The sequence below is a fragment of the Colobus angolensis genome, unplaced genomic scaffold (assembly GCF_000951035.1).
Source record: "Colobus angolensis palliatus isolate OR3802 unplaced genomic scaffold, Cang.pa_1.0 Scaffold100, whole genome shotgun sequence".
NCBI lineage: Eukaryota > Metazoa > Chordata > Mammalia > Primates > Cercopithecidae > Colobus > Colobus angolensis.
The window spans coordinates 9,433,171-9,458,453 of NW_012110920.1; the positions used below are offsets into that span (position 1 = coordinate 9,433,171).

The 25,283-nt window shown below is 43.7% G+C and overlaps 1 protein-coding gene across 3 annotated transcripts in view; it reads right to left on the bottom strand.

Moving 5' to 3' along the window:
• Positions 1 to 25,283, bottom strand: part of TMEM206 (transmembrane protein 206) — a 45,795-nt gene that overhangs the window by 4,934 nt on the left and 15,578 nt on the right. For 2 of the 3 annotated variants that reach the window (XM_011938550.1, XM_011938545.1), the window contains 5 exons: positions 18,701 to 18,910; positions 17,076 to 17,227; positions 11,138 to 11,280; positions 8,490 to 8,634; positions 6,128 to 6,235 (listed from right to left, as the gene is read on the bottom strand). In XM_011938550.1, the coding sequence (XP_011793940.1) occupies positions 6,128 to 6,235; positions 8,490 to 8,634; positions 11,138 to 11,280; positions 17,076 to 17,227; positions 18,701 to 18,910 (758 nt within the window). The remainder of the gene's footprint in view (positions 1 to 6,127; positions 6,236 to 8,489; positions 8,635 to 11,137; positions 11,281 to 17,075; positions 17,228 to 18,700; positions 18,911 to 25,283) is intronic. The other variant, XM_011938559.1, reaches the window with a different exon arrangement.

The window sequence follows — 25,283 nt, forward strand, 5'->3', positions numbered from 1 at the left end:
GACAGGCAATACAAAAATATAAATAGATATAATAATATATAAATAGATATAATGAGTCAAAATGTGAGAAGTATGGAGTTGAAGTGTAGTTGTAAACGTTTTTTGTTTCTTTGTGATCAAAGTGAAGTTGTCCTCAGTTTAAAATAACTTGTTTTAACTGCAAGATGTTTTTTATAAGCCCTATGGTAACCATAAAGCCAAAACCTATAATGGACATAATAAAAATAAAAATAGGAATTTAAAGAGATAATCATTTATCCACAAAGACAGTGAGAAGAATGAAGTTACAAAACCAAAAAACAAAAAACAAAATAGCCGTAGTAAGTCCTTCTCTATCAGTAATAATACTGAATGTAAATGGACCAAATTCTTAAGATATAATTGCTGAATTTATTAAAAAACAAGACCCAACTGTATGCTGCCATACAGCATATAGTTCACCTAGAAAGACACACAGACTGAAAGTGAAGAGATAGGCCAGGCACAATGGCTTATGCCTATAATCCCAGCACTTTGGGAGGCCAAGGTGGGCAGACTGTTTGAGGTCAGAAGTTTGAGACTAGCCTGGTCAACATGGCGAAACCCTGTCTCTACTAAAAATACAAAAATGAGCCAGGTATGGTAGCGCATGCCTGTAATTCCAGCTACTCGGGAGCCTGAGGCAGCAGAATCTCTTGAACCTGGGAGGTGGAGTTTGCAGTGAGTCAAGATCATGCCACTGTGCTCCAACCTGGGCGAGAGAGCAAGACTTCATCTCAGAAAAAGAGAGAAAAAGAAAGTGAAGGGATAGAAAAAGACATCCCACACAAATGTAAATAAAAAAACAGGTTTAACTATACCTATAGCAGATAAAATAGACTTCAAGTCAAAAACTGGAAAAAGAGACAAAGATCATTATGTAATGATGAGGGAGTCAATTCAACAAGAAGATACAACAACTGTAAATATGTATGCATCCGATATCATCAGAGAAACCAAATATATAAAGCAAATATTAATAGATCTAAAGACAGAGACAGACTGCAATACAATAATAGCAGGGGACATCAATGGCCACTCACAACAGTGGGACAGATTATCTAGACAGAAAATCAACAAACATTGGATTTAAACTATACTCCAGACCAAATGGACCTAACTGACATTTACAAAACATTTCATCCAGCCAGAAGCGGTGGCTCACACCTGTAATCCCAGCACTTTGGGAGACTAAAGCAGGAGGATCGTGAGGTCAGGAGATCGAGACCACCCTGGTTAACACGGTGAAACCCTGTCTCTACTAAAAAATACAAAAAAAATTAGCCAGACATGATAGCAGGCACCTGTAGTCCCAGCTACTCGGGAGGCTGAGGCAGGAGAATGTCGTGAACCCGGGAGGCGGAGCTTCCAGTGAGCCAAGTACGCGCCACTGCACTCCAGCCCGGGCGACAGAGCAAGATTCCGTCTCAAAACTCCAATTGCTACAGCATACACATTTTTCTCATCAGCACATGGAACATTCTCCAGGGGAGACCCTATGTTGGGCCACAAAACAAGTCTCAACTAATTCAGAAAAATCAAAATCATACTAAGTATCTTGTCTGACCACAATAGAATAAAACTAGAAATCAATAATGAGGAATTCTGGAAACTGTACAAATACATGGAAATTAAACATGATGCTCCGTAGTGACCAAAGGTCAATGAAGAAATTAAGAAAGAAATTTTAAAATTTATTGAACAAATGAAAATGGAAACAATATACCAAAGCCTATGAGATACAGCAAAAGCAGTACTAAGAGGGAAGTTTATAATAAATGCCTACATCAAAAAAAGTAGAGATTTCAAATAAGCTAATAATGATCACTTCAAAGAACTAGAAAAGAACAAACCAAACCCAAATTTACCAGAATAATAATGATCAGAGCAGAAATAAATGAAACTGAAACTTAAATGAAAAGTTAGCTGTTTGACGCCAGGGGCAGGGGCTCACACCTGTAATCCCAACACGGTGGGAGGCCGAGTCGGGCAGATCACAAAGTCAAGAGATCAAGACCATCCTGGCCAAAATGGTGAAACCCTGTGTCTACTAAAAATACAAAAATTGGCCGGGTATGGTGGCGGGTGCCTGTAATCCCAGCTACTCGGGAGGCTGAGGCAGGAGAATCGTTTAAACCCAGGAGGCAGAGGTTGCAGTGAGCCAAGATTGCGCCACTGCATTCCAGCCTGGTAATAGAACAAGACTCCGTTTCAGAAAAAAAAAAGAAAAGTTAGTTGCTTGAAAAGTTAAGCAAAATCAATAAACCTTCAGCTAGACTAAGAAAAATAGAATGAAGACCCAAATAAATAAAATCAGACCAAAATAAAAGACATTATAATTGATGCCACAGTAATACAAAGGATCATTAGAGACTTAATGAAAAACTATATGCCAATAAAGGAAAACCTAAAAGAAGTGGAAAAATTCCTGGATACAGAGTCTATACCAAGATTGAACCATGAAGAAACAGAAAACCTGAATAGACCAATATGAGTAACAAGATAGAGGCAGTGATAAAAGAAAAGCCCAGCACCTGATGGCTTCATTGCTAAATTCTATCTAACATTAAAAAAAAAAATTAATAGCAATTCTACTCAAACTATTCCAAAAAATTGAAGAATATTTCCAAACTCATTCTTCAAGGGCAGCATTACCTTGATACAAAGACACAACAAAAAATGAAAACCACAGGCTAATACCCTGATGAACACAGATGCAAAAGTCCTCAACAAAATATCAGTCAACCAAATTCAATAATACATTAAAAAGATCATTCACCATGATCAAGTGGGATTCATCCCAGAGATGCAAGGATGATTCAACATATGCAAATCAATAAATGTAACACATCACATTAACAGAACCAAGAACAAAAATCATGTAATCATTTCAATAGATGGTAAAAGAAGTGGAAAAATTCCTGGATAAAAAGCATTTAATAAAATTCAACATACTGTCATGATAAAAATTCTCAATGTGCCAAATATGGTAGCTCACTCCTGTAATCCCAGCACTTTGGGAGGCCGAGGCGGGCAGATCACTTGAGGTCAGGAGTTTGAGACCAGCCTGGCTGACATGGTGAAACCCCACCTCCACTAAAAATACAAAAATTAGCTGGGCATGGTGATGTGCACCTGTAATCCCAGCTACTCAGGAGGCTGAAGCACAAGAATCATTTGAACCTGGGAGGCAGGGGTTGTAGTGAGCTGAGATCATGCCACTGCACTCCAGCCTGGGAGACAGAATGAAACTGTGTCCATAAAAAAAAAAAAAAAACTCAACAAACTGAGTATAGAAGGAACATACCTAAAAACAATAAAGGCCATACATGACAAACCCAAAGCTAACATCATATGGGGAAAAACTGAAAGTCTTTCTTCTAAGATCTGGAACAAGACAAGGATGCCTACTTTTATTATTTTTGTTCAACATAATACTGGAAGTCCTAGCCAGAGCAATTAGACAAGAGAAAGAAATAAAGGGCATCCGAATTGAAAAGAAGTCAAACTGTCTTTATGTGCGGATGACATGATCTTATACTTTGAAAAACCTAAACACTCCACCAAAAAACTGGTAGAACTGATAAATTCAGTAAAGTCACAGGATACAAAATCAACACACCCAAATCAGGAATATTTCTATATGCTAACAGCAAACAATCTAAAAAACTTATAGCAATGCAAGAATAAAATAAAAACTAAAGACAGCAATCCCATTTACAATAGCTATAAACATATAAAATACCTAGGAATAAATTTAACCAAATAAGTAAAAAATCTCTATAATGAAAACTGTAAAATAGGGACAAAAAAATTGAACAGGACACAAAAAATGGAAAAATATCCTATGTTCATGGATTGGAAGAACTAGTATAATGTCCACACTACCCAAAGTAATCTACAGATTGAATGCAATGCCTATAAAATACCAATGACATTCTTTACAGAAGTAGAAAAAAAAATCCTAAATTTTGTATGGAACTACAAAAAACGCCAGATAGCCAAATCAATCCTGGGCAAAAAGAACAAAGCTGAAGGCATCACACTACCTGACTTCAAAATATACTACGAAGTTATAGTAAACAAGGCAGCATGGTATTGGCATAAAAACAGACACATAAGACCAATGGAACAGAACACAGAATCTAGAAATAAATCCATGTATGTGCAGCCAACTCATTTTTGACAAAGGCACCAAGAAAATACAATTGGGAAAGGACAGTCTCTTCAACAAATGGTGCTGGGAAAATTGGATATCCATATGCAGAAGAATGAAACCAGACCCCATCTCTTACTATATAAAAAAAATCTACTCAAAATGGATTAAAGACTCAAATCTAAGACTTGAAATTATGAAACTAGAAGAAAACACTGGGATAATACTTTAGGACATTGGTCTGGACAAAGATCTTTTTGGTAAGACCTCAAAAGCACAGGCAACAAAGGCGAAAACAGAAAAATGGGATTACATTAAGCTAAAAAGCTTCTGTACAATAAAGGAAACAATCAACAAAGTTAAGAGACAACCTACAGAATGAGAGAAATTATCTGCAAACTATGCATCCAACAAGGGATTAGTAACCAGAATATATAAGGAACTCAAACAACTCAACAGCAAAAAAAAGCCAAATAATCCAATTTTTAAATGGGCAAGAGATCTGAATAGCCATTTATCCCAAAAGATGACATTCAAACGGCCAAAAGGCATATGAAAATATGCTCAACAACACTAATCAATCAGGGAAATGCAAACCAAATCCAAAATAAGGTTATATCACCTCCCTTCAGTTAAAATGACCACTATCAAAAAGACAGTAAGTAACATGATGGTGAAGATGTGGAAAAAGGGGAATGCTTGTATACTGTTGGTAGAAATGTAATAATTTACATTATGATTAATGTAATAATTTACATTATAAAAGTCACTATGAAAAAACAGTATGGAGGTTCCTCAAAAAGCTAAAACTAGAACTACCATATGATCCAGCAATCTCATTGCTGGGTGCATATCCAAAAGAAAGGAAATCAAAAAAGAAAAAAAGAAAGAAAGAAAGAAAATCAGTGTATCAAAGAGATATCCGCACTCCCATGTTTACTGTAGCACTATTCACAATAGCCAAGATATGGAATCAACTCAAGTGTCCATCAACACTTAGGATGAATGGATAAGGAAAATGTGGTATATATACACAATTCAGTCATTAAATAATGAAATCCTGTCATTTGCAGCAACACGAACGAAACTGGAGAACATTATGTTACATGAAATAAGCCAGGCACAGAAAAACAAATATCACACGTTCTCACTCATGTGGGAGCTAAAAAAAAAGTGAGTCCCATGGAGGTAGTGAGTAAAATGGTGGTTTTTTTACTCCACCAGAGGCTGGGAAGGGTTAGGGGAAGCAGAGATGGAGAGAAATTGGTTAATAGGTACAAAAATACAGTAAGATAGATGACATGATAGTACAGTAGAGCAATTATAGTTAACAAGAATGTATTATATATTTCAAAATAGCTAGAATAATGTTGCCAATGCAAGGAAATTAAAAATGTTTGAGAAGATGGGTAACCCAACTACCCTGATTTTTGATCATTAGACTTTGTATGCATGTATCAAAATATTACATGTACCACATAAACATGTACATTTATCAATTTTTTTAAAATATGGCATTAATTAATACTTTGTTAATTATTTATTTGTACCATTGTGTTCTTACTACATGTAGTATTTATCCTACAGAGAACCATTAAGAAAAAGAATAACTTGCAACTGCGGTAACCTGTATAGTAGTGACTTAATGTTTTCTACTCAATTTATTCAATGAACATTACTACTAAGCAGCTACTCTGCGCAAAGCACTCCACTATATCCCAGATAAACTATGGTGAGCAAAATTAAAGTCCCCTCCTTTACAGAGAAAGTCTGGTGATGAAGACAAGACTAAACACAAAGAATACGTAACACTGATGCCATACATATAAATTACAAGCGATTTGTGCTATGAAAAAAGATGAGGACAGGTAGGTAGACTTATCAGTCTACAAGAATGAGCCAAAATGCTTCAGGGCAGGGGGTTTTGCTATCATAATCTTAAATAATACTCACATCTTGGACTTTCTGGATGAAAGGATCTTTCCATTCAAAGACCACAAAAAACAACTGAGCACTTTTTTCAGCAGCTGGTCTCTGGTCAATGTAGTTAACCACACTTGTCTAGATATGGAGGAGAGAAAGCAGTGTTACCACCTGTGTGTGCCCTTCCCTCGCCTGTGCCCAGGGAAAGGAGAGAGAGTAGGCAGGGGATCATAGACTGTGGTTCTCCTCACACTATCTTTTGGAGACAGAGTGGCAAAAATCTCATATATACAAGATCCTGACACTGGTAGCAGATCTAAGGCTTTACCTTGGTTTCCACAGTTCTCTGGGGAAATGGGATCTGTGATGTACAACAGGTGTTTTGGATTGTCACTGAAATTTGTCACTAGGTATCTGTACTCACAATTAAACCATATTCAGGCCAGGCATGTTGGCTCATGTCTGTAATTCCAACACTTTGGGAGGCTGAGCCGGGTAGGTCACCTGAGGTCAGAAGTTTGAGACCAGCCTGGCCAACACGGTTAAGCCCCGTTTCTACTGAAAATATAAAAATTAGCCGGGCGTAGTGGTGGGCGCCTGTAATCCCAGCTACTCAGGAGGCTGAGACAGGAGAATCGCTTGAACCTGGGAGGCAGAGGTTGTAGTAAGCCAAAATCGGGCCACTGCACTCCAGCCTGGGGGACAGAGCAAGACTCTGTCTCTAAAAAAAAATAAAAAATAAACCATATTCAAACTACCATGTAAGACTCACAATTAAAAGCAATAAAAATCCCAAATTTCAAAATACTTGGTTTTCAGACCAAGTATTTGTTTGAACTTTCAACCCTTGTTTCAACCCTTCAAGTTTATAGGGACAAAGCACAGCCACATAGATCCACACAGCTGAGCATTCCCTGTAAATACTCAGTAGGTGTGCTTGGTGAGATCTGGTAGTCAATTACTAAAGAGGCTGTGTGGTGTAACGGACAGCAGGCAGGTAGCAAAGGCAGAAACCAGCTCCACCCAGAGGTTCGGATCCATCATCGAAGCTGAGCCTCAGCTTTGCCACCCGCAAAGGCGAACAAAATGCCTACGTCACTACAGTACAGGAGCATGCCTATGTGAGGGCATTCTAAACTCTAAAATGTGATTTTAAAACACATTAGTTAGTTGTGTTCAAAGGAGCTCATAACACCAACAAAAGACTTCCAATTTAGACAGTAATAAAAGACACTAAAATTTCTTAAATGTAAAGGTTCACTGGGGTTTTCACCCTTTGGTTTCGGATCACAGTGGGAGCTACCAGAAGAGCCAGGGTAGATGGGGTTGAACTTAATTGTCAGGTAAGTGAACACAGCCTCCTTCCTCAGAGCTGTTGTGGGGCCAGATAAGAAAGGACTTGAATTTCTTGGAGCAAATTTGGAAGTAAAAATCTGGGAGATGACAGTTATCTTACAAAACAGGAATACTGTAAGGGCCAATCACCAGGAGGGATTGTCACTTCCAAAGGCAGGAAAAATAGCCTTGCTTCCTTGAAGAAAACTGGCTTTGAACCTCTTCCAAGTATCCAGCCTGGACTAGTCTGAGGAGCTAGGGCTCATGAAGGACCCTGTTTAACACTAACCCAAGACAGTCCCCTCCTGCCTGACTTCTGGCCAGTGACAGCCTAGTTGGCTGGAATGTGTCCTTCTGCTCCAAATGAGCATCATGAGCCACTGGGATACAGGAGGAAAAGACTAGCTTTTTTTAGTATTTATTTTTATCTCATCCTTTTAACATTTCTGTTTTTGAATGTTTAAAATGTATATAACACTAGGACAATAATAGTATGTTATATCACCTGCAAAGTTGTATGTATATGGAGTATATGCTCAAAAAGTTTTTACTAATGGGAAATCTGATCAAAAAGCTTTCAGCCCACTGGCCTAGCAGCCAGGAGATACACCTGGCATCTCTTGCTGTGACACCCATGAGAGCTGAAGAGGACCTTAGGAAAAGCATCAACATGTACACTTGGGACCACTGTGTCTAGTCTCTCTTCCCTGCAAATAATCAATCTGCTATGCCACTGCCAGCCCCTCACAGTGCTGCTAGATACAGGACATCAGACACGGCTGGATGAGTTACTGACTTCTCTGCAAGCCGCAGTGATCTCTGCCCCACACATGCATTCTGTGAGGACTGGCCGGTATGTGCACTGCCTGCAGAAGCACACACAGACTCTCTGGTACAGCATATGAAGCCCTCCATGGGGGTCCCTTCTCATCCTGACCAAGGCCAACTCACCCTTAAGGCCCTGCTCAAAGGACCCTTCTCTGCCAAGCTTCCCTCCACCTCAGACTTGAATGTGGAAAAGTCACCAGCAGTTTCAAGCAAACCCAGAGCCACCTACCTCCTGCCGGAACTCCACTGCTTCCCGCCCATCCTCCTCCTTGGTCTTCACCAGTGACATCTTGACCCAGGTGCGGAAGCCCCCAGAGAACTTCCAGCTGGAATAGGCACTCTCACAGGCCTGCATGAAGCCTACCCTGTTTGGGCTTGGAGGAAGGAAGGAGAAGGAAGATCCAGGTCAATCCAGGTCTGGCAGCAGGAGTCGAAGCCCCCACTGCAAGCTGGTTTCCTTGCTGGCACAACCAGGATGCTGCCCACTCCCTGCCTCCTCTCCAAACTGTGGTTGCCTCAGCAGGGCTGTCAGTCACCAGCAAAAGCAAGGCCCATCCCAGTGTTCTCTCCGTTTGGTTTCCAAATGGAGGGGGAGTTGTCACTGGCCTCAAGGCAGGAACATGATCCCTGAAGCTCCCAATAGGAGAAATCCTCCTCCCTCCTCCCATCATTCCTATCTACTGCTACCAAAGCTGTCGGCAATGAAGTTGGCAGAAGCTCTTCAGAACACGGCGCTCATGGCTCCTCAGAGAACTCTGGACTTGAGCAGAGCCTGAGGAAGCCCTCACTGGCCTGTCAGCTCCCTCTGGAAAGCCCAAAGAGGGGAAGAGGGTTCCCTGGGGAGCTCTCAGGCAGGTGGGACACCTACAGCATCAGCCCCAAGACAGTGCAGATGCAGCAAAATCAAAGCGAACATAAAAACAAGTAAAAACTGCAGCAGCGTCCTGAGGAAGCTCACAAAAGGAGTGTGGAGTGGGGGCGGGATCCCGGGAAAAGTCTTCCAGGAGGAAGGCAAGATGGCCAGCTTGAAGCAGGGAAGGGAGGAATTCTAGGTGGCAGAAAGGGGGGAAAATGCTAAGGCAGAGGCTCTGGAGTGGAAGAACAAAGCAGCAGCGGTGTGGAACGGAGGCAGCTCGCTGCATGTCCACTGGGGAGCAGCCTCCCTGCCCCGGTAGCTGCCTCCCCGCTTGCTCTGAATGGAGCCTCTGTGCTCAGCAGGACCTGGAACTGAGTCTCTCTCAGCTCAGGCATATGAAGAAAATTCTCCTGCCCTCTAGGCTCCATGGTGTGACCCCAAAGCAGTGTGTGTGGAGCAGACAGGAACTTTCTGATGGTCAGGGGACATTCATCACTGTAAATCAAAGACTAAGAGAGGTGGCGGAGCTTCCATCATCATACTAGAGATGCAGTAGACCCTTAAACAACACAGGTTTGAGCTGGGCGGGTCCACTCACACATGGATTTTCTTCCACCTCCGCCACTCCTGAGACAGCAAGACCAACCCCCGTCCTCCTCAGCCTACTCAACATGAAGGCGACGAGGATTAAGGCCTTTACAATGATCACTTCCACTTAATGAATAGTAAGTACATTTTCTCTTCCTAATTTTTTTTTTTTTTTTGAGACAGAGTCTCGCTCTGTTGCCCAGGCTGGAGTGCAGTGGCGCAATCTAGGCTCACTGCAACCTCCGCCTCCTGGGTTCAATCGATTCTCCTGCCTCAGCCTCCTGAGTAGCTGGGACTACAGGTGCATGCTACCACACCCAGCTAATTTTTTGTATTTTTAGTAGAGATGGGGTTTCACCATGTTAGCCAGGATGGTCTCGATCTCCTGACCCCGTGATCTACCCACCTCAGCCTCCCAAAGTGCTAGGATTACAGGTGTGAGCCACCACACCCAGCCATGATTTTCTAAATAACATTTTCTTTTCTCTAGTTTACTTTATAAGAATACAGTCTATGGCTGGGCGCGGTGGCTCATGCCTGTAATCCCAGCACTTTGGGAGGCCGAGACAGGCGGATCACGAGCTCAGGAGATCGAGACCATCCTGGCTAACATGGTGAAACCCTGTCTCTACTAAAAATACAAAAAAATTAGCCGGGTGTGGTGGCGGGCACCTGTAGTCCCAGCTACTTGGGAGGCTGAGGCAGGAGAATGGCATAAACCCAGGAGGCGGAGCTTGCAGTGAGCCGAGATCGCGCCACTGCACTCCAGCCTGGGGGACAGAGCAAGACTCCGTCTCAAAAAAAAAAAAAAAAAAAGAATACAGTCTATGACACATATAACCACAAAATATGTGTCGTTTATGTTATTGGTAAGACTTCTGTTAATAGTAGGCTGTTAGTAGTTAAGTTTTGGGGGAGTCAAAAGTTATCCAAACATTTTTGGCTGCATAGGCAGGAGTGGTTAAGTTCGGTCATCCCAAACCCCAAGTTGTTCAAGGGCCAACTGTATTTCAGGCAAACACACACTGAGCCCTAGGGGCAAGACGTGGTTCCTGTGCACACTGGAGGGGTGGGGAGTGGAACCAAGGAACCACACAAGAACTTGCCCTCAAGGGGACTTACAAATCAAAGGCAACTTCCCCTACTCCTCAGCAGCCCCAGGCAATGGCGAGACCAAATGATCTCTCCAGAACCAGTCAGCACCAGGTGCATGAACAGCCAGCGTGCTCCTCCACACCAGATTCGCTTAACTTTGTGATAAGATGTTGAGTGGACCGGCCAAGCTCGTGAGGTCCCTTCCTGGGCCAATGGGTCATCTGGGAATGTCCCTTCCCTTCCCTGCCCTCAGCCCTCCATCTTTAGCCCAGGGATGTACACGGCTGGAATGAGATAAAAAGTAGACAGTAAGCCCACTGTGAACTCTAAAAGGCCACCTTTGCAGGAACTCCTGGAAAGAAGAGAAGAGGAGGTAATCAATGGCGCTGAAGTCCTCACTACTCTTGTTCAGGCGGAACTGGAGGAAGACCAGCTCCCGCTTTTTCACTTCCCGGGGCCCCTGGACAATCAGGGCAGATTTCTGCAGAGAGACAAAGGACAGAATCTCAGTCCTGGGAGAGCACACAGAGGTCTCTGGGTCTGAGGGCAGAAGCACTGACTGGAAAGCCCATAGCTCCTCGCCCAGTGGTCTCCAAAGGGACCACTAGCCAGACCCTCCTGTTCAGGCGAGAACAGGCCCGGGCTGGGACTCATGCTCATTCCTGGGGAGCTTTCCCCACACGATGCCCGACCAGAGCTGAATGCAGCTCATCCTCTGTCCACTTTTCTCATTGGTTGTTTGAGTTATGGAAGCCCGTAATTTGGCAAGGATGTTCACTTTCATCTGTTATGTGTGCCAATCTTTTCTTCCAGTCTGTCATTTTTCTTTTAACTTTGTTTCCAATGTCATTTGTCCTATGGAAACTTTAAATTTAATGTAGTGAAACCTATGAACCTTTTTTTCTTTTTTTTTCTTTTTTTGAGGCGGAGTCTTGCTCTGTGGCCCGGACTGGAGTGCAGTGACCGGATCTCAGCTCACTGCAAGCTCCGCCTCCCGGGTTTACGCCATTCTCCTGCCTCAGCCTCCCGAGTAGCTGAGACTACAGGTGCCCGCCACCTCGCCCAGCTAGTTTTTGTATTTTTAGTAGAGACGGAGTTTCACCGTGTTAGCCAGGATGGTCTCGATCTCCTGACCTCGTGATCCGCCCGTCTCGGCCTCCCAAAGTGCTAGGATTACAGGCTTGAGCCACAGCGCCCGGCTGAACCTTTTTTTCTAAAGTTAATCTATAAATTCAGTTTCCATCACAGTTAAAAGTCCCAATGAATTTTTTTTGTGGAACTAAGCAAGCTAGTTTTAAAGCATACTTAGAAGAACACGTGTTGGAGTTATACCTGATATAAATGATGAATTGATGGGTGCTGACGAGTTGATGGGTGCAGCACACCAACATGGCACAAGTATACATATGTAACAAACCTGCACGTTATGCACATGTACCCTAGAACTTAAAGTATAATAAATAAATAAATAAATAAATAACCAAGACAAGTTTGGGGATGGGGAAGACTGGTAGGGAGGGCACTATAGGGAAACTTATAAACCCATAAACCATAAAGAAACCTTTTCTTTACGGTTTTGGGTTTTGCTTGCTGAGGAAAGCCAAAATTATATATCAATATTCTCCTCTATTTCTTTATAGCATTTTTTAACCTTTTTTACATTTACATACTTTATATATCTGGCCTTAAGCTCTGCATATAGTGTGAAATAGGGCTCTAACTCCTACTTCCCAAACAATGCATAGAGACAGGTTTTAAAGCCTCTTCCCCTCCCTGCTTTATCCTATACTAAATTCAATATAGAACCAATATCTGTGTCTGCTCCCGGCCCCAGCAGAGCCCACACATTTGTCTGTCTCTGTCCAGTACTATGCTGCTTTGATTCCTGTGGTTTTCCACTGTTCCCAGATCTGGGCCGGTGCCCTCCCTACTAGTCTTCCCCATCCCCAAACTTGTCTTGGTTATTTTTGAACACGTGTTCCCCTAAGTATGCTTTAAAACTAGCTTGCTTAGTTCCACAAAAAAAATTCATTGGGACTTTTAACTGTGATGGAAACTGAATTTATAGATTAACTTTAGAAAAAAATGTCTTTTACATCAACTTTTATAAATGCTCTAGATATCTGAAAAAAAGTGAGTCCACTATCAGTTACAAAGTTTTGTGTCCCCACATGTATACACACACATACACACTCTAAATTTATTAAGTGCACTATTCAATTCTTATCCTTTCTAGGTTTTGTCTATTTGATCTGCGAATTTCTGAGAGGGGTGTTTAAATCGTGCTCTAAAGTGATGGTATTTTTTACTTCTAACAGATTTTGCTTAAAATATATAAATGTCATGCTGTTTAGTACATGAAGTTTTGGAACTGTTCGGTTGTCTTAGTGGGGAGTATGGAGTTGAACCTGTTATCAGTATTAAACATCCTTCTTTCACCCTTCACACATGGAATTCCACACTGACTATTCATATTGCCACTTCTGGGCTTCGTTGCATTTTCCCAAGACAGCTTTGTCCATCTTATTTATTTTTCAACCTTTCTGTGCCATTTCATTTTAGAGAACACTGTCCCTGGTTTCTATTATCCATTTCTTCCTTTAGTACTAGAACGGCTTTCCCAACCCAGGTTTCAGCAGAATCCACTCCTCCTGCTGGAGCCTCATCTCTGCCCTTAAATGTAGCCATGTGATGAAGCTCCTAACGTATGGAAGAAAAGGGGACTGATTCAACTCCATGCCATTTCCTGAAAAGGGAACTGCTTGCCCTCCACTTCTCACCTTCCCAGGCGTGGGCATGTGCGCGTGCGCGCGCGCGCACACACACACACACACACACACACACACACACACACGCACACACACACTGCCCACATGGACCAGAACAATGCCCAGGGGACAGCACAGTGACAAGACAAAAGTCATGGCTGGACTATCCTATGAGGCAGCACTGGCCACACCGCCTGCATGCCAGGACTGTTCTCAAAGAGAGAAGACTTCTCCCTCATCTCAGCCACCGTATTTGCGGGTTTTGTTTTTATTCGGTAGCTTAGCTTATACTCTGACTAATACATAATTGGTTAACTGACACTGGAATGTTTCATGGTTGCAAAAAAATCTAAAAATGAGGCATCAGCCAAACATTTGGGCGGTGGGAAAATGGCGGGCAGTAAGGACATAGAAAAGGATCCCGCAGGCTGGAAAAGTGGCAAACCTTATTGTGCCGGACAGAGCATTTGGTAAAAAATAACTACCATTAAATTGAGAGCATGAAAGAAAGCACCAGAAAATTACAAAATTCCGAAGATTTTACAAATATAACAGGATGAGACCCTCGACCGGGGTCACTTTCACATGGACTTGATTAGATGCGAACAGCCAGAAGCCTACACGTTTCTGAAATCTCACTGCAAACAAAGGCAACGGGAGGAGGAGGCAGGTAAGAAGCCACCCTCCCAGTATGTGATTGTTTAGCCCTAAAGCCACTCACACAATCAAGAAGTGAGTGGCACAAGCTGTGCAGCCACCAGGGAGGGCGTATTTTCTAATATCCATTTCAGATATGGCCACAGAGCATTACCTCCAAGGCAGAAGTTCCAGGGACAAGGCCAGAGCACACAGGAGTCTCTTTCTGAGGGCAGTGACAGGTTCAAACCAAGGAGCTTACTTCACGCCAAGAAGGCATCTCACCAGTCCCACCCCGCAGGGTTCCAGCACTGCTGCAGAGCAGAGCTGCAGACCCTTCCCCTTCGTCCTTTTCCAAACGGGAGCTCTACTGCTCTCATCGTGTTCTTCCTCCACTGCTATACGCTGGTTTGGGTAGGAAACTTGGTGGATAGGGAGGAGATAACTTCTCTGTTAGTTTATAGCTTGTGGACTTCAAGGAATTGATGGAGGAGACGAACCATCACTCAGAGCCGGGGGCTAGTAGTTGTATTCAACTTCATTTCCATAAAAACAACTCTCTCTTTGTGCCCTTATTTCAAGGGTTTTTACACTATTTAGTCAAATCATGTAACTACTGTAACAAGTGCAACTGGCCTACACGGGTTTGGAACTGACCCTCACTGACTCCTCGTAAGCGTACCCTTCAACTGGGGGAGGAGAAGAGGGCATCCAGAGAACAGGCACTTGGTGGGACGGAAGCAGCCATGAGTGTTCATTAGCGTGTTTTACAGAGGGATGAAGGGAGTTGGGAATCCAGACAGAGAGCTTCTATTATACATAACTCCATATTGGAATTGTTTAAAAGTTGTTTTCCTTTTTGTTTTCTTTTCTTTTTTTTTTTTTTTTTTTGAGGCGGAATCTTGCTCTGTCACCCGGGCTGGTGTGCGGTGGCCGGATCTCAGCTCACTGCAAGCTCCGCCTCCCGGGTTTACGCCATTCTCCTGCCTCAGCCTCCGGAGTAGCTGGGACTACGCCCGCCACCTGGCCCGGCTAGTTTTTTGTATTTTTAGTAGAAACAGGGTTTCACCGTGTTAGCCAGGATGGTCTCGATCTCCTGACCTCGTGATCCGCCCGCCTCGGCCTCCCAAAGTGCTGGGATTACAGGCTTGAGCCACCGCGCCCGGCTTCCTTTTTGTTTTAATTAGCTTCCATTTCCCTATTCTAGAGTCCATTCTATTTGTTCATCTTGGTCTTTTTCTGTCATTAGTTTCATGCAAATGTCTGGTGACCATTAATTCTCCATTCTTATTTATGAATGAAGGATTAGGTTGACTAGTATAGGTCTGGGTTTTGGTTTCTTCCAAAGTAATAAATTTCTGTTTCTCTAATAGGCCTCTCCCTTGCATGGGAAAGCTAAGTATGCTCTGTGGAAGCACACTGAGGATTCCAGTGTGTTTTACTCTGGGAAGAGTCCTTTCCTTTAGTTCTCTCTCCTTTTCCATTGTAGAAGTCTGCTGTTTCCTATGCCTAAGTAAAGAATCTTCCCTTAGCTTCTGTAGAGAATGGTTCCAGGGTCTTTTACCCAGAAGCAACCATCCGCGGCTCTGCATACCTGGGGAGGGCATAGGGTGTGTCTGGCCCAGCCAACAGGCAGTCCAGTAATGACTACCCTGCTTTCTAACAGCGCTGATTCCAAGCTGGGGGTTTGGAAGGAAAGCTTGTACCTCTACAGCAGGTCTCTTCTGCATCTGTTTTGGGTTAGGGTTTTTCTCTAATTTGTTTGCTCCACCAATCAGGCCCAAGCTGTTTTTTATACTTTATACCAGTTCCTCAAAATGTCTGGTCCACTGGTGATATCCTTTCTTTATGTGCAAAGCTATTATTGATGTTCTAGTCTGTTTTATCTCGTTCCTTACAGAATCATTTCAGCAGAATTTTAGGAGGGGGCCTGGCGTACACATACTAACAAAAAAATATTAGTGCGATTCTTTCATCTTAAAACCCACTAACAGTTCCCTGTTACCCAAGGGAGCAAGTGTGGCACTACAGCACGATACATATTCTTTTCTCATCTGGCCATTACTCTGTCCACAGCTTCATCACCCATCAGTCTTCCAGGGCTCCTGACCCTATGAAACATCTCCCCGCCAACTGCAATTGTGCCCAGAGGCAAAAGTACAACATGTCGTCTCTTCCCTTTAGGTCATGGTGCAATTTCCTCTGCCTAGAAAACCTTTCCTTCCCAATTTCATCTGGAAAACTTTATTGTAGCCCCTTTCAATCCTTTCTGAAGCAAGGAGATGAGATGTAAATCAATACAAAATGCCACCCTGCCTTTGAAACCCTGTGCAGTGCCACTCCTCCAGGGCACTCCGAACCCCATCCCTTAGTCATCCTTCCCAGCCGTGCTGTTGTACATGACAACACGGCCAGCCCAGGGCCCAGGAGTCGTTGTCCCCATACCGGCACTCCATTATGCTGGCATATTTATTTCAAACTACGGATTCCCAGGCCTCACCTAAGGAATTATAATTCAGTTGGCTTCACATGGAACCTGGCAATTTGTATTTTCAAAAAGTATCCTGGCAATTCTGTAAAGTGGACAGGTACCCACTTTGCTATATCCCACCAGCCCCACCCTTTAGCCCTGTCATTCTTCCATCAGGGACAGGGTCTCACCGCACTGTCAGGAATCCCTGAGCATTAATCAGCAAAGGCTGGAGGCCTCACTGTCCTCCCTGAATGCAAACGAGCCAACCACAGCCAAGTGTCCACGTGGCACAGCCGCATGTCTGCTTGGGGACCAAGGCCCCACACTGAGTGAGTGGAAGAAGGGGTGTGGGGCTAACGGAGCAGCTGCCCAGACCCAGCTCAGGCAGACAGGAATTACCAGAGTCTGATTGGAGAAGGGGTCCGTGTAGTTGATCCTCTGGGTGGTGCAATTCATGTCACCCGGCTGGCCAGGGCTTGTCAGAGGAGGAATGACCTCATAATGGTGCTTACAGCTGAGCAACTGGGCCTGACCGGGGTACAGGGCAATACCTGGGGGCACAAACAGGAAAAGCAAGTGTCAGAAATCACAGTACTGACCACATCCCTGAAACCATCTCACATCTACCAGCGACCTACGTTCTGGACTTCCTGGATGACTGCAAGGAAGGGAGAAGAAAAGGGTTTCAGAGGGTGAGGAGCCACATCCCCTGGCCTCAGAAAGCCCCGCTCTAGCAGAGGGCACAAGCCCCTCCTCAGTAAGCCCCTGGCCAACCTGGGATCCAGCCACCCTGACGCCCACATCAAAACCCAGTTCCCCTCAGAGCCCCGCTCCACACCCTCCGAGGGAGTGTCTCTTGACTCAGCCCCCCTGTGCCATCCCTCTGGGCCAACACCCACCTGCAGAATCGCTGGGAGGCTCTAAGCTGTGGAATTCCTCGGAACTCGTTTTGTCTCTTAGACTGGGAGCCCCAAGTGTGCGAGTCACATCCCAAGAGTCCCTCCCTGTTTCCAGCCCAGGCACCTCTACGGACAGTAGCTGTCCAGCCTCAAGGGCAGCAATGCTAAGACGGCAGCACATGGTATCAGAGACAGACTTCAGAGAGACTAAGAGACCAGACAGAGAAAGTAAAACCTACAGATAAAGAAGACTCAACCAGACACACAGAGAAGAGGGACAAACACAAGACAGGAAGAGATGGGCAGAAGAGCCATGACCAGCACAACTGACTCTGCTGGAGGCTGGCAGGAAGCTCCAGAGAGAGGGCACCTGGACTCCGGCTCTGCCATGTGAGCAGGCCCTCCCGCAGGTCACTCAGGGGCATCTGTGGACAGAGCAGGTGGCACACACTGGGTAGACAAGGCCAAAGTCACACAGCTCATGCCTCCTCATTTACTCTACAGCCCCCAGAGCATCCAGTGCCAGCCTGTAGCCCAGAGCAGACAGCCTGCTCTGTAGCAGAGCGGACTGCCACTCAGGGACCAGACACCCCAGCGGGACAGGTCTACCCAGTGTGGCCTGGGAGTCCCTCTCCAGGCAGGGTTCCTGTCTACCTTGGATGGTCTCACCTCCCCTATCACCCTCCCCACCCCACAGTCCAGCCTTGACTCCTGCTTCTCCTCATCCCTGCCCTCTGGCCCCAGCCAAGTTAGTCTCATCCTCTCCAGAGAAGCCCTCTGCTTCCCTAGACACCCCTTCACTCTGCTGATCCCCATCCCAAAGACACTCTCTTCCCATCTATGTGCTTTTCAAGGACCAGCTCAAATCCTACCTCTCTGCCAAGCTTTTCCTGACCCCTCTAGTAGCCTGCAATAGCTACTCTAGGCTCTGTTCATTTCTCTCCTCAGCACGTACCACACTCCCAACAGCAGCTCTTTGGGTGTAGACTCTTTACCTAGACTACGCTTGGTTGGCCTCCTCTGCCCTGCCTGTAGTGCCACAAATACAATGGCAGCTCAGAGAGTATCTGCCAGCCGACACCCTAGATCTGGGGCCCTGATGCCTGGCCCAGGGGCAGGCTCTACCTGGGGCATCATAGCGATCCACTTCCTTGTAAGACACAGACATGACAGGGTGCTTGAGTTTCTCACGAAAGTCAGTGATGGTCTGGTAGACCAGGAAGACAGCCACAGCCATGAGCAGCAGGTAGATGAAGATGAGCAGGACCGAGAAGACGTTCTTCAGGCAGGCCTTGCTGAAGCGGATGCTGCTGGAGGCAGACTCGCTGTCCAGGCCTGACAACAACAAAACACCACGTGACCCAGGACACAGGGACAAGGTACAGCCAGAGATGGTCAGCAACCTCCAGGTCCTTGCCTCCCTCACCAAGGAGGTGAGGTCACCTGCACGCCCAACCTTTCCACCTCACCCCACAAATCATAACAAAGGGCACCTGTAAACATTTACGACACAGCTTCTCCGCCAGGCAGAGGACACCAAGCTGAAGGAGGCTTACTCATTGTCTTTACGGAGTTTACTCTCAAAAGAAAAAAGATAAAAGATAAAAAATAAATAAAAATTTTAAAAGAACGAGCAAAAATTAAACAGAAAAAAGGAGTTTACTCTTTAGAGGGACAGGCAGTTACAATCCAACAACCTACCTCTCTGGCCTTATCCCTCACCACTCCACTTCCCCAATTCTCCCAGCTCCAGCTCCACCTCTCCTCATCGACTTTCTGTTCTTCTGGCGTGCCCTGCTCAACCCGGGAGCCTCTCACATTTACTATTCCCTCTGCTTGATTTTCGTTTCTTCCACAGCTGACGCCTCACTCATCCTAAGCCCCTAAGCATCCTAAGCTTTTTGCTTGGCATCTGGCTTCCAACAGCGACAGAGCAGCTTGGTCACGCCACCTTCCACGGAAGCATTTTAATTTAGAAAGACATTTTATTGGCCAGGCGCAGTGGCTCACGCCTGTAATCCCAACACGTTGGAGGCTGAGGCGGGGGGATCACCTGAGGTCAGGAGTTCGAGACCAACCTGACCAACACGGTGAAACACTGTCTCTACTAAAAATACAAAATTAGCTGAGCATGGTGGCACATGCCTGTAATCCCAGCTCCTCAATAGGCTGAGGCAGTAGAATTGCTTGAACCCAGGAGGCGGAGGTTGCAGTGAGCCAAGATCATGCCACTGCACTCTAGCCTGGGCAACAAGAGCGAAACTCTGTCTCAAAAAAAAAAAAAAAAAAAAGACAGACATTTTCTTGAAAAAGCCTCTCCTGACCCCTAACCTTTATTTGGGCACCTCTTCCTCAGTATTCCCAGGGAGCCCTGAATGTCCCCTACTTCATCACTCTGCAATGTCATGTCTATACATCTTTTCTCCCCCTAGGCTGTGAGTTCCATGAGGGCAGGGATGGGGCCAGTCTTATCCATAACTGAATCCTTAGCCCTTCATGCTATGCCTGAAACATTCTGCATTTACATGGTGACTGATTAAACACGTCCTGATGCCATTGGTACAACACAACTCTGTCTCCCCTACCTCCCTCACAAAATCCTGAGACTAGAAGCTAGATTAATCTCTGTTATGGACAAAACTGTATCCCCTACCCTCAAATTCAGGTTGAAGCCCTAACCCTCAGTGTGACTATATTTAGAGACAGGGCCTTCATGGATGTAATTAAGGTTAAATGTGGCCATAAGGATGAGGCCTGATCCAATAGGACCAGAATCCTTATAAGAGGAGGAGACACTAGGAGCACAAGCACACAGGAAAAAAGTTCATGTGAGGACACAATGAGAAGGCAGCTGTCTGCAAGCCAAAGAGAGAGAGGCCTCACCAGAAATCAACCCTGCTGGCACCTTGATATTGGACTTCTCACTTCCAGAATTGTGAGAAATAAATTTCTATTGTTTATGCCACTCATCTGTGGCATTTTGTTACAGCAGTCCGAGCGGACTAAGATACTCCCACAGGGTTCCCTGTGCCCTCTCTGCTCCTGAGCTGAAAATGGAGCTCCCTGAGAAGAAGCCCTATTTCCTCCACAGCCCAGGTGAGCACAAGGCTGAGAACAAGGGAAGCATCTGAACGTAAGCCCCAAAAGGTATCTGCTTGGCATCTGGCTTCCAACAGTGACAGAGTAGCAGTGTCACATCACCCTTCCACAGAAAACAATTGTAAACTTTGGACAACATATTTTAAATTATTTGAAGGCACTAGGAGAATGATCAAAAGCACGTAGAAATTGAGAGGCTACCCTTGAAAGAGAAGAATTGTTGGTGAGATTTATACATCTGTAGCTTTTTGCCTAAGAATACATGCCAATCCCTATAAGGCATGGTTCAGAGTGACAGGCACAAAGTTCAGGGCTAGAAGGGCAGCCAGAAAGTTCAGACAAAACCTTGAAAGGGAGGGAGCCACATAGCGGGTGAAACTCCCAAATAGGCAACTAAATATATGTTCAGATCCTTGGCTGGAGAACCCAAGGGGGCCAGTAAAAAGTAACAACTGGAAATCGAAAGAACTGCATGGAGATTTCAACTACGGCTAATGCAGTGGAGATAGGAGTTTAGAGCTGAGCTTAAATCTTGCCATACTAACTATATGCCAAGAAAAAAAAAAATACCCTTCTGAAGATCATAACAGAATCCAGAATCTCTACATCATTCATAACGTCCAGTGTTCAATCAAAAATCACTAGACATGCTAAGATACAAGAAAATGTGACCTGTACCCAAGAAAAAAGCAATCTATAGAAACCAACACCAAGATGACCCAGTGTTGCAATTTAGCAGAGAGGAACTTTATGGCACTTAAAGGAAAATATCTGAATAAGGAATAAAGACAAGATCAACAGAGAAACAGAAACTAATAACAACAGCCAAATATATAGAATTTCAGTTTTGCAGGATGAAAAAGCATTGTGGAGATGGATGGTGGTGATGGTTGCACAGCAAAATGAATGTGCTTAATATCACTGAGCTATATATACATTTTAGTGGGTAAGACGATGAGTTTTACATTATGTGTATCTAACCACTGCAAAAATGTTTCATTAAATTTTTAAAAACAGATGAAAATTCCAGATCTGACAAGAAATAAATGAAGTAAAAAGTTCACTGTATATTTTAATAGCAAAAGATGGCAGAAAAAGAGTCAGTGAACTTGAAGTTAAATCAACAGAAACTATCCAATCTGAAGAAAATATTGAAGGAAAAAAAAAAAAAACCCAAATGGAGCCCGGATAATTGTTACAGTATCTAGCAGTGTAATGACATGTAACTGGAGACAGAAAATAGGTCACAAAAAATATCTGAGGCCAGGCACGGTGGCTCACCCCTGTAATCCCAGCACTGTGGGAGGCTGAGGCAGGTGGATCACAAGGTCAAGAGATAGAAACCACCCTGGCCAACGTGGTGAAACCCTGTCTCTACTAAAAATACAAAAATTAGCTGGGCATGGTGGCATGCACCTATAATCCCAGCTACTTGGGAGGCTGAGGCAGGAGAATCGCTTGAACTTGGGAGGCAGAGGTTGCAGTGAGTTGAGATCACACCATTGCACTCCAGCCTGGGAAACAAGAGCAAAACTCCATCTAAAAAAAAAAAAAAAAATCTGAAAAAAACAATGGCCCAAAACTGTAGAAAGACATCAACTTACAGATCCAAGAAGCTCAATAAATGCCAATCAGGATAATTAAAAAAAAAAATAAAATTGCTGAGGCAAATCATAGTCAAACTGCTTATGTAAAGAAAAGAGAAAAATCTTGAAGGCAGTGAGGGAAAAAAATATATATCTATATATATATACACACATAGATATATATTACATATAGTGCACTGATACTAATGACAGCCAATTTCTGAACAGAAATAATGGAGGCCAGAAGACAACAGAACATCTTCAAATGCTGAAAGAAAAAAAATTTTTCTTCTACCAGTATAATTCTCTAACCAGCAAAACTTCAAAAATGAAGATGAAATAAAGATATTTTGAAACACAATGGCTGAGAGAATTCATCACTAGCAGACCTGCACTACAATGCATGCTAACAAAAATTGTGAAAGCTAAAAGGAATTGACACTTAGATGGTAACTCTCAGATGTAAAGAGCACTGAAAATGTTAAATAAGTGAATAAAACAAAAAGCTAGTTAAAAAAAGGTTAAGACTGCCTACAGCAGAAATTACTCAACAATATTGTAAGGTTTATAACTTGCAATAAAGAAAAAACAGAGAAACAAACAAAAAAACCCAGCAAGACAAATAGAAAACAGCAAAATGTAGTCAAATCCAGCCATATCAATAATTACATCAAATGTAAATGGACTAAACCATCCAATTAAAAAGCAGAGACTGTCAGTCTGGATTAACAACAAAACCCAACCATATGCTTTGATAGCAGATTTCAAATACAAAGACACAAAAGAGTATCTGCTCATAATTATTTCATTTTACTTTATTTAAAGCACAAAAGCAGGTGCAACACAGAACTATCCAAGTCTCCTGGATTGGTAAAGACAAGGAAATAATTCATTCTTTACTTCTACAAGATCAAGCACCAACTCTACATGCAAGATTTTGTACTAGGTGCTTCAGGGAGATATCAAATGAAGGACTGATGGTCTCTGATCCAAAGTGCTACAGAATTCAGAAAGATGTAAGGGTATAAAACATTAGGTTTCCTTCAACTGGAGGAATAATGGGAAGCACAGGGAGAGGGGCAGTTATCAGCAAAGACTCTGTGGAGGGGGTCATGTTAGTTCTGCACCTAAACCACAAGAAGAATTTTAAGGAAGAAATAATTTGGTTTCCATTATTCATTTATTTTCTGACTGAAAGAGCAAATATACTGTGCAGTGGTTAAGAGCATGAGCTTTAGAGTCAGAGTTTTGAGCTCCAGCTGCAGCTTTGCTACTAACTACTCCATGATCCTAGACAAGTTACTCAGTGCTCTTAAAGCCTTACATTTTTATCATTTCCATTTTACAGGATTTTTGAGGGAAGTAAATGAGAGAATGTTGCAAAATGCATTACATAGTGCCTGCTCAATGGTAACAATTATTGGTACCAAAGAAACAGAATGTACCCTCTACCCTTTAAACAATGAAGTGCTCAATTATGAAAATAGCAAAAATAAAGATCATAGAACTATAATCTCTTTTGAAAAATAAATCTGAAAAGATATACGCTGAAAATAAAATGGAGGCAGGGCAGAATGTAGTGTCTTTCACATAGTAGGCATGTAATGTTTCCATGTTTGTCAAATGAATAAATAACCCAAATAATAGATGAACTAAGTCTTGCCATGCTAACTCAATCCATCAGAGAATATCAGTGCAATCAAGCATGTAAAACTATAAACCAATGAATGTTCCTTGCTGTTTTTTGGCAAAATACTTTAGAAAGTTTTTACTTTACACAGGAATGCCAATTTCCAGAACTGTCAGTGAGGCCCCTTTAGGTTTTAAGGAATAAGTTACTGTGGGCAGTGGAGGTTTACTCTACAGGTACAAGGATAAGTGAGAGCCCAGGAAACCCAATGGATAGCTGAGAGCTAAGCCACCAAGGTCCACAACAGCTCTAGTTGTCCAAAAGGAATTAAAGCAATTCTTTCTCATCTCAGCTTCTTTTGTGTTTGATTACACTTTTGCCTCTACCTATTGCTAATAAACACTGTGTCAATTTCTGCTCCTTCATGCCTTTGCTCTCTGCCTTCTTTACATGTTTCTCTCAGGACCCTGCTCCACTTTACTAAGTCCTTCTCCATGAGTCTTGCATTCAAATTCTCCCCCAGAGAGTATCCTGTATAGGGTGTTCCACCAGATACCTCACAAGACACTGACCTCCTTCATACCCAGCCTACAGATGGCCTCCCTTTCTTGGGTGCTGACCCCTGAGCAGTCAGCTGTAGCTGGGCTGCAGGGCCACAGGATCTATGCACAGGAACCTACCCATAGCTATTTAGCTTGGAAGGTACAACCAACTCCCATGGTCCAAATGGGACCATGGGTATCCTTCAAAACCTGGTGGGTGAAAATACATCCACTGTCATGAGCTGCTCATAACTGCAGTGGCAATGAGTACCAGCCAACTACATTCTAACGGGGTTTGAAAAGATCACAAGATAAAACTGAAGGAACTCTGAAGTGACTGATTTGTTGCATAACATCTGAATCTAATTTTTAAGAGTCGATAGGGACCTAAAAGGCCATCTGGCCCAACTCTACTCTTTGTACAACAATCCAGATCCCACAGCCAGTAACTGGCACAATCAGAATGAGAGAGTCTTAAGAGTCCTGGCTCCTAGCCCAATGCTCTTTCCCTACACAACTGTGAGCATTAATATTTAAAATTACAGTCATTAATAATAAAAGATGTAATTGAAATAATATAACTTCGTAACAAGTAGAGAAGTCTGAAATACTTTTTCTCTTTTTCTTCAAGAGACAGGGTCTCACTCTGTCACTCAGGCTGGAGTGCACTGGTGTGATCATAGCTCACTGCAGCCTTGAACTCCTGGACTCAAATGGGGTCTGGCTCTGTCACTCAGGCTGGAGTACAGTGGCATGATTTTGGTTCACTGCAACCTCCACCTCCCAGGCTCAATCAATCCTCCCATCTCAGCCTCCTGAGTAGCTGGGACTACAGGCACGTGCCACCATGC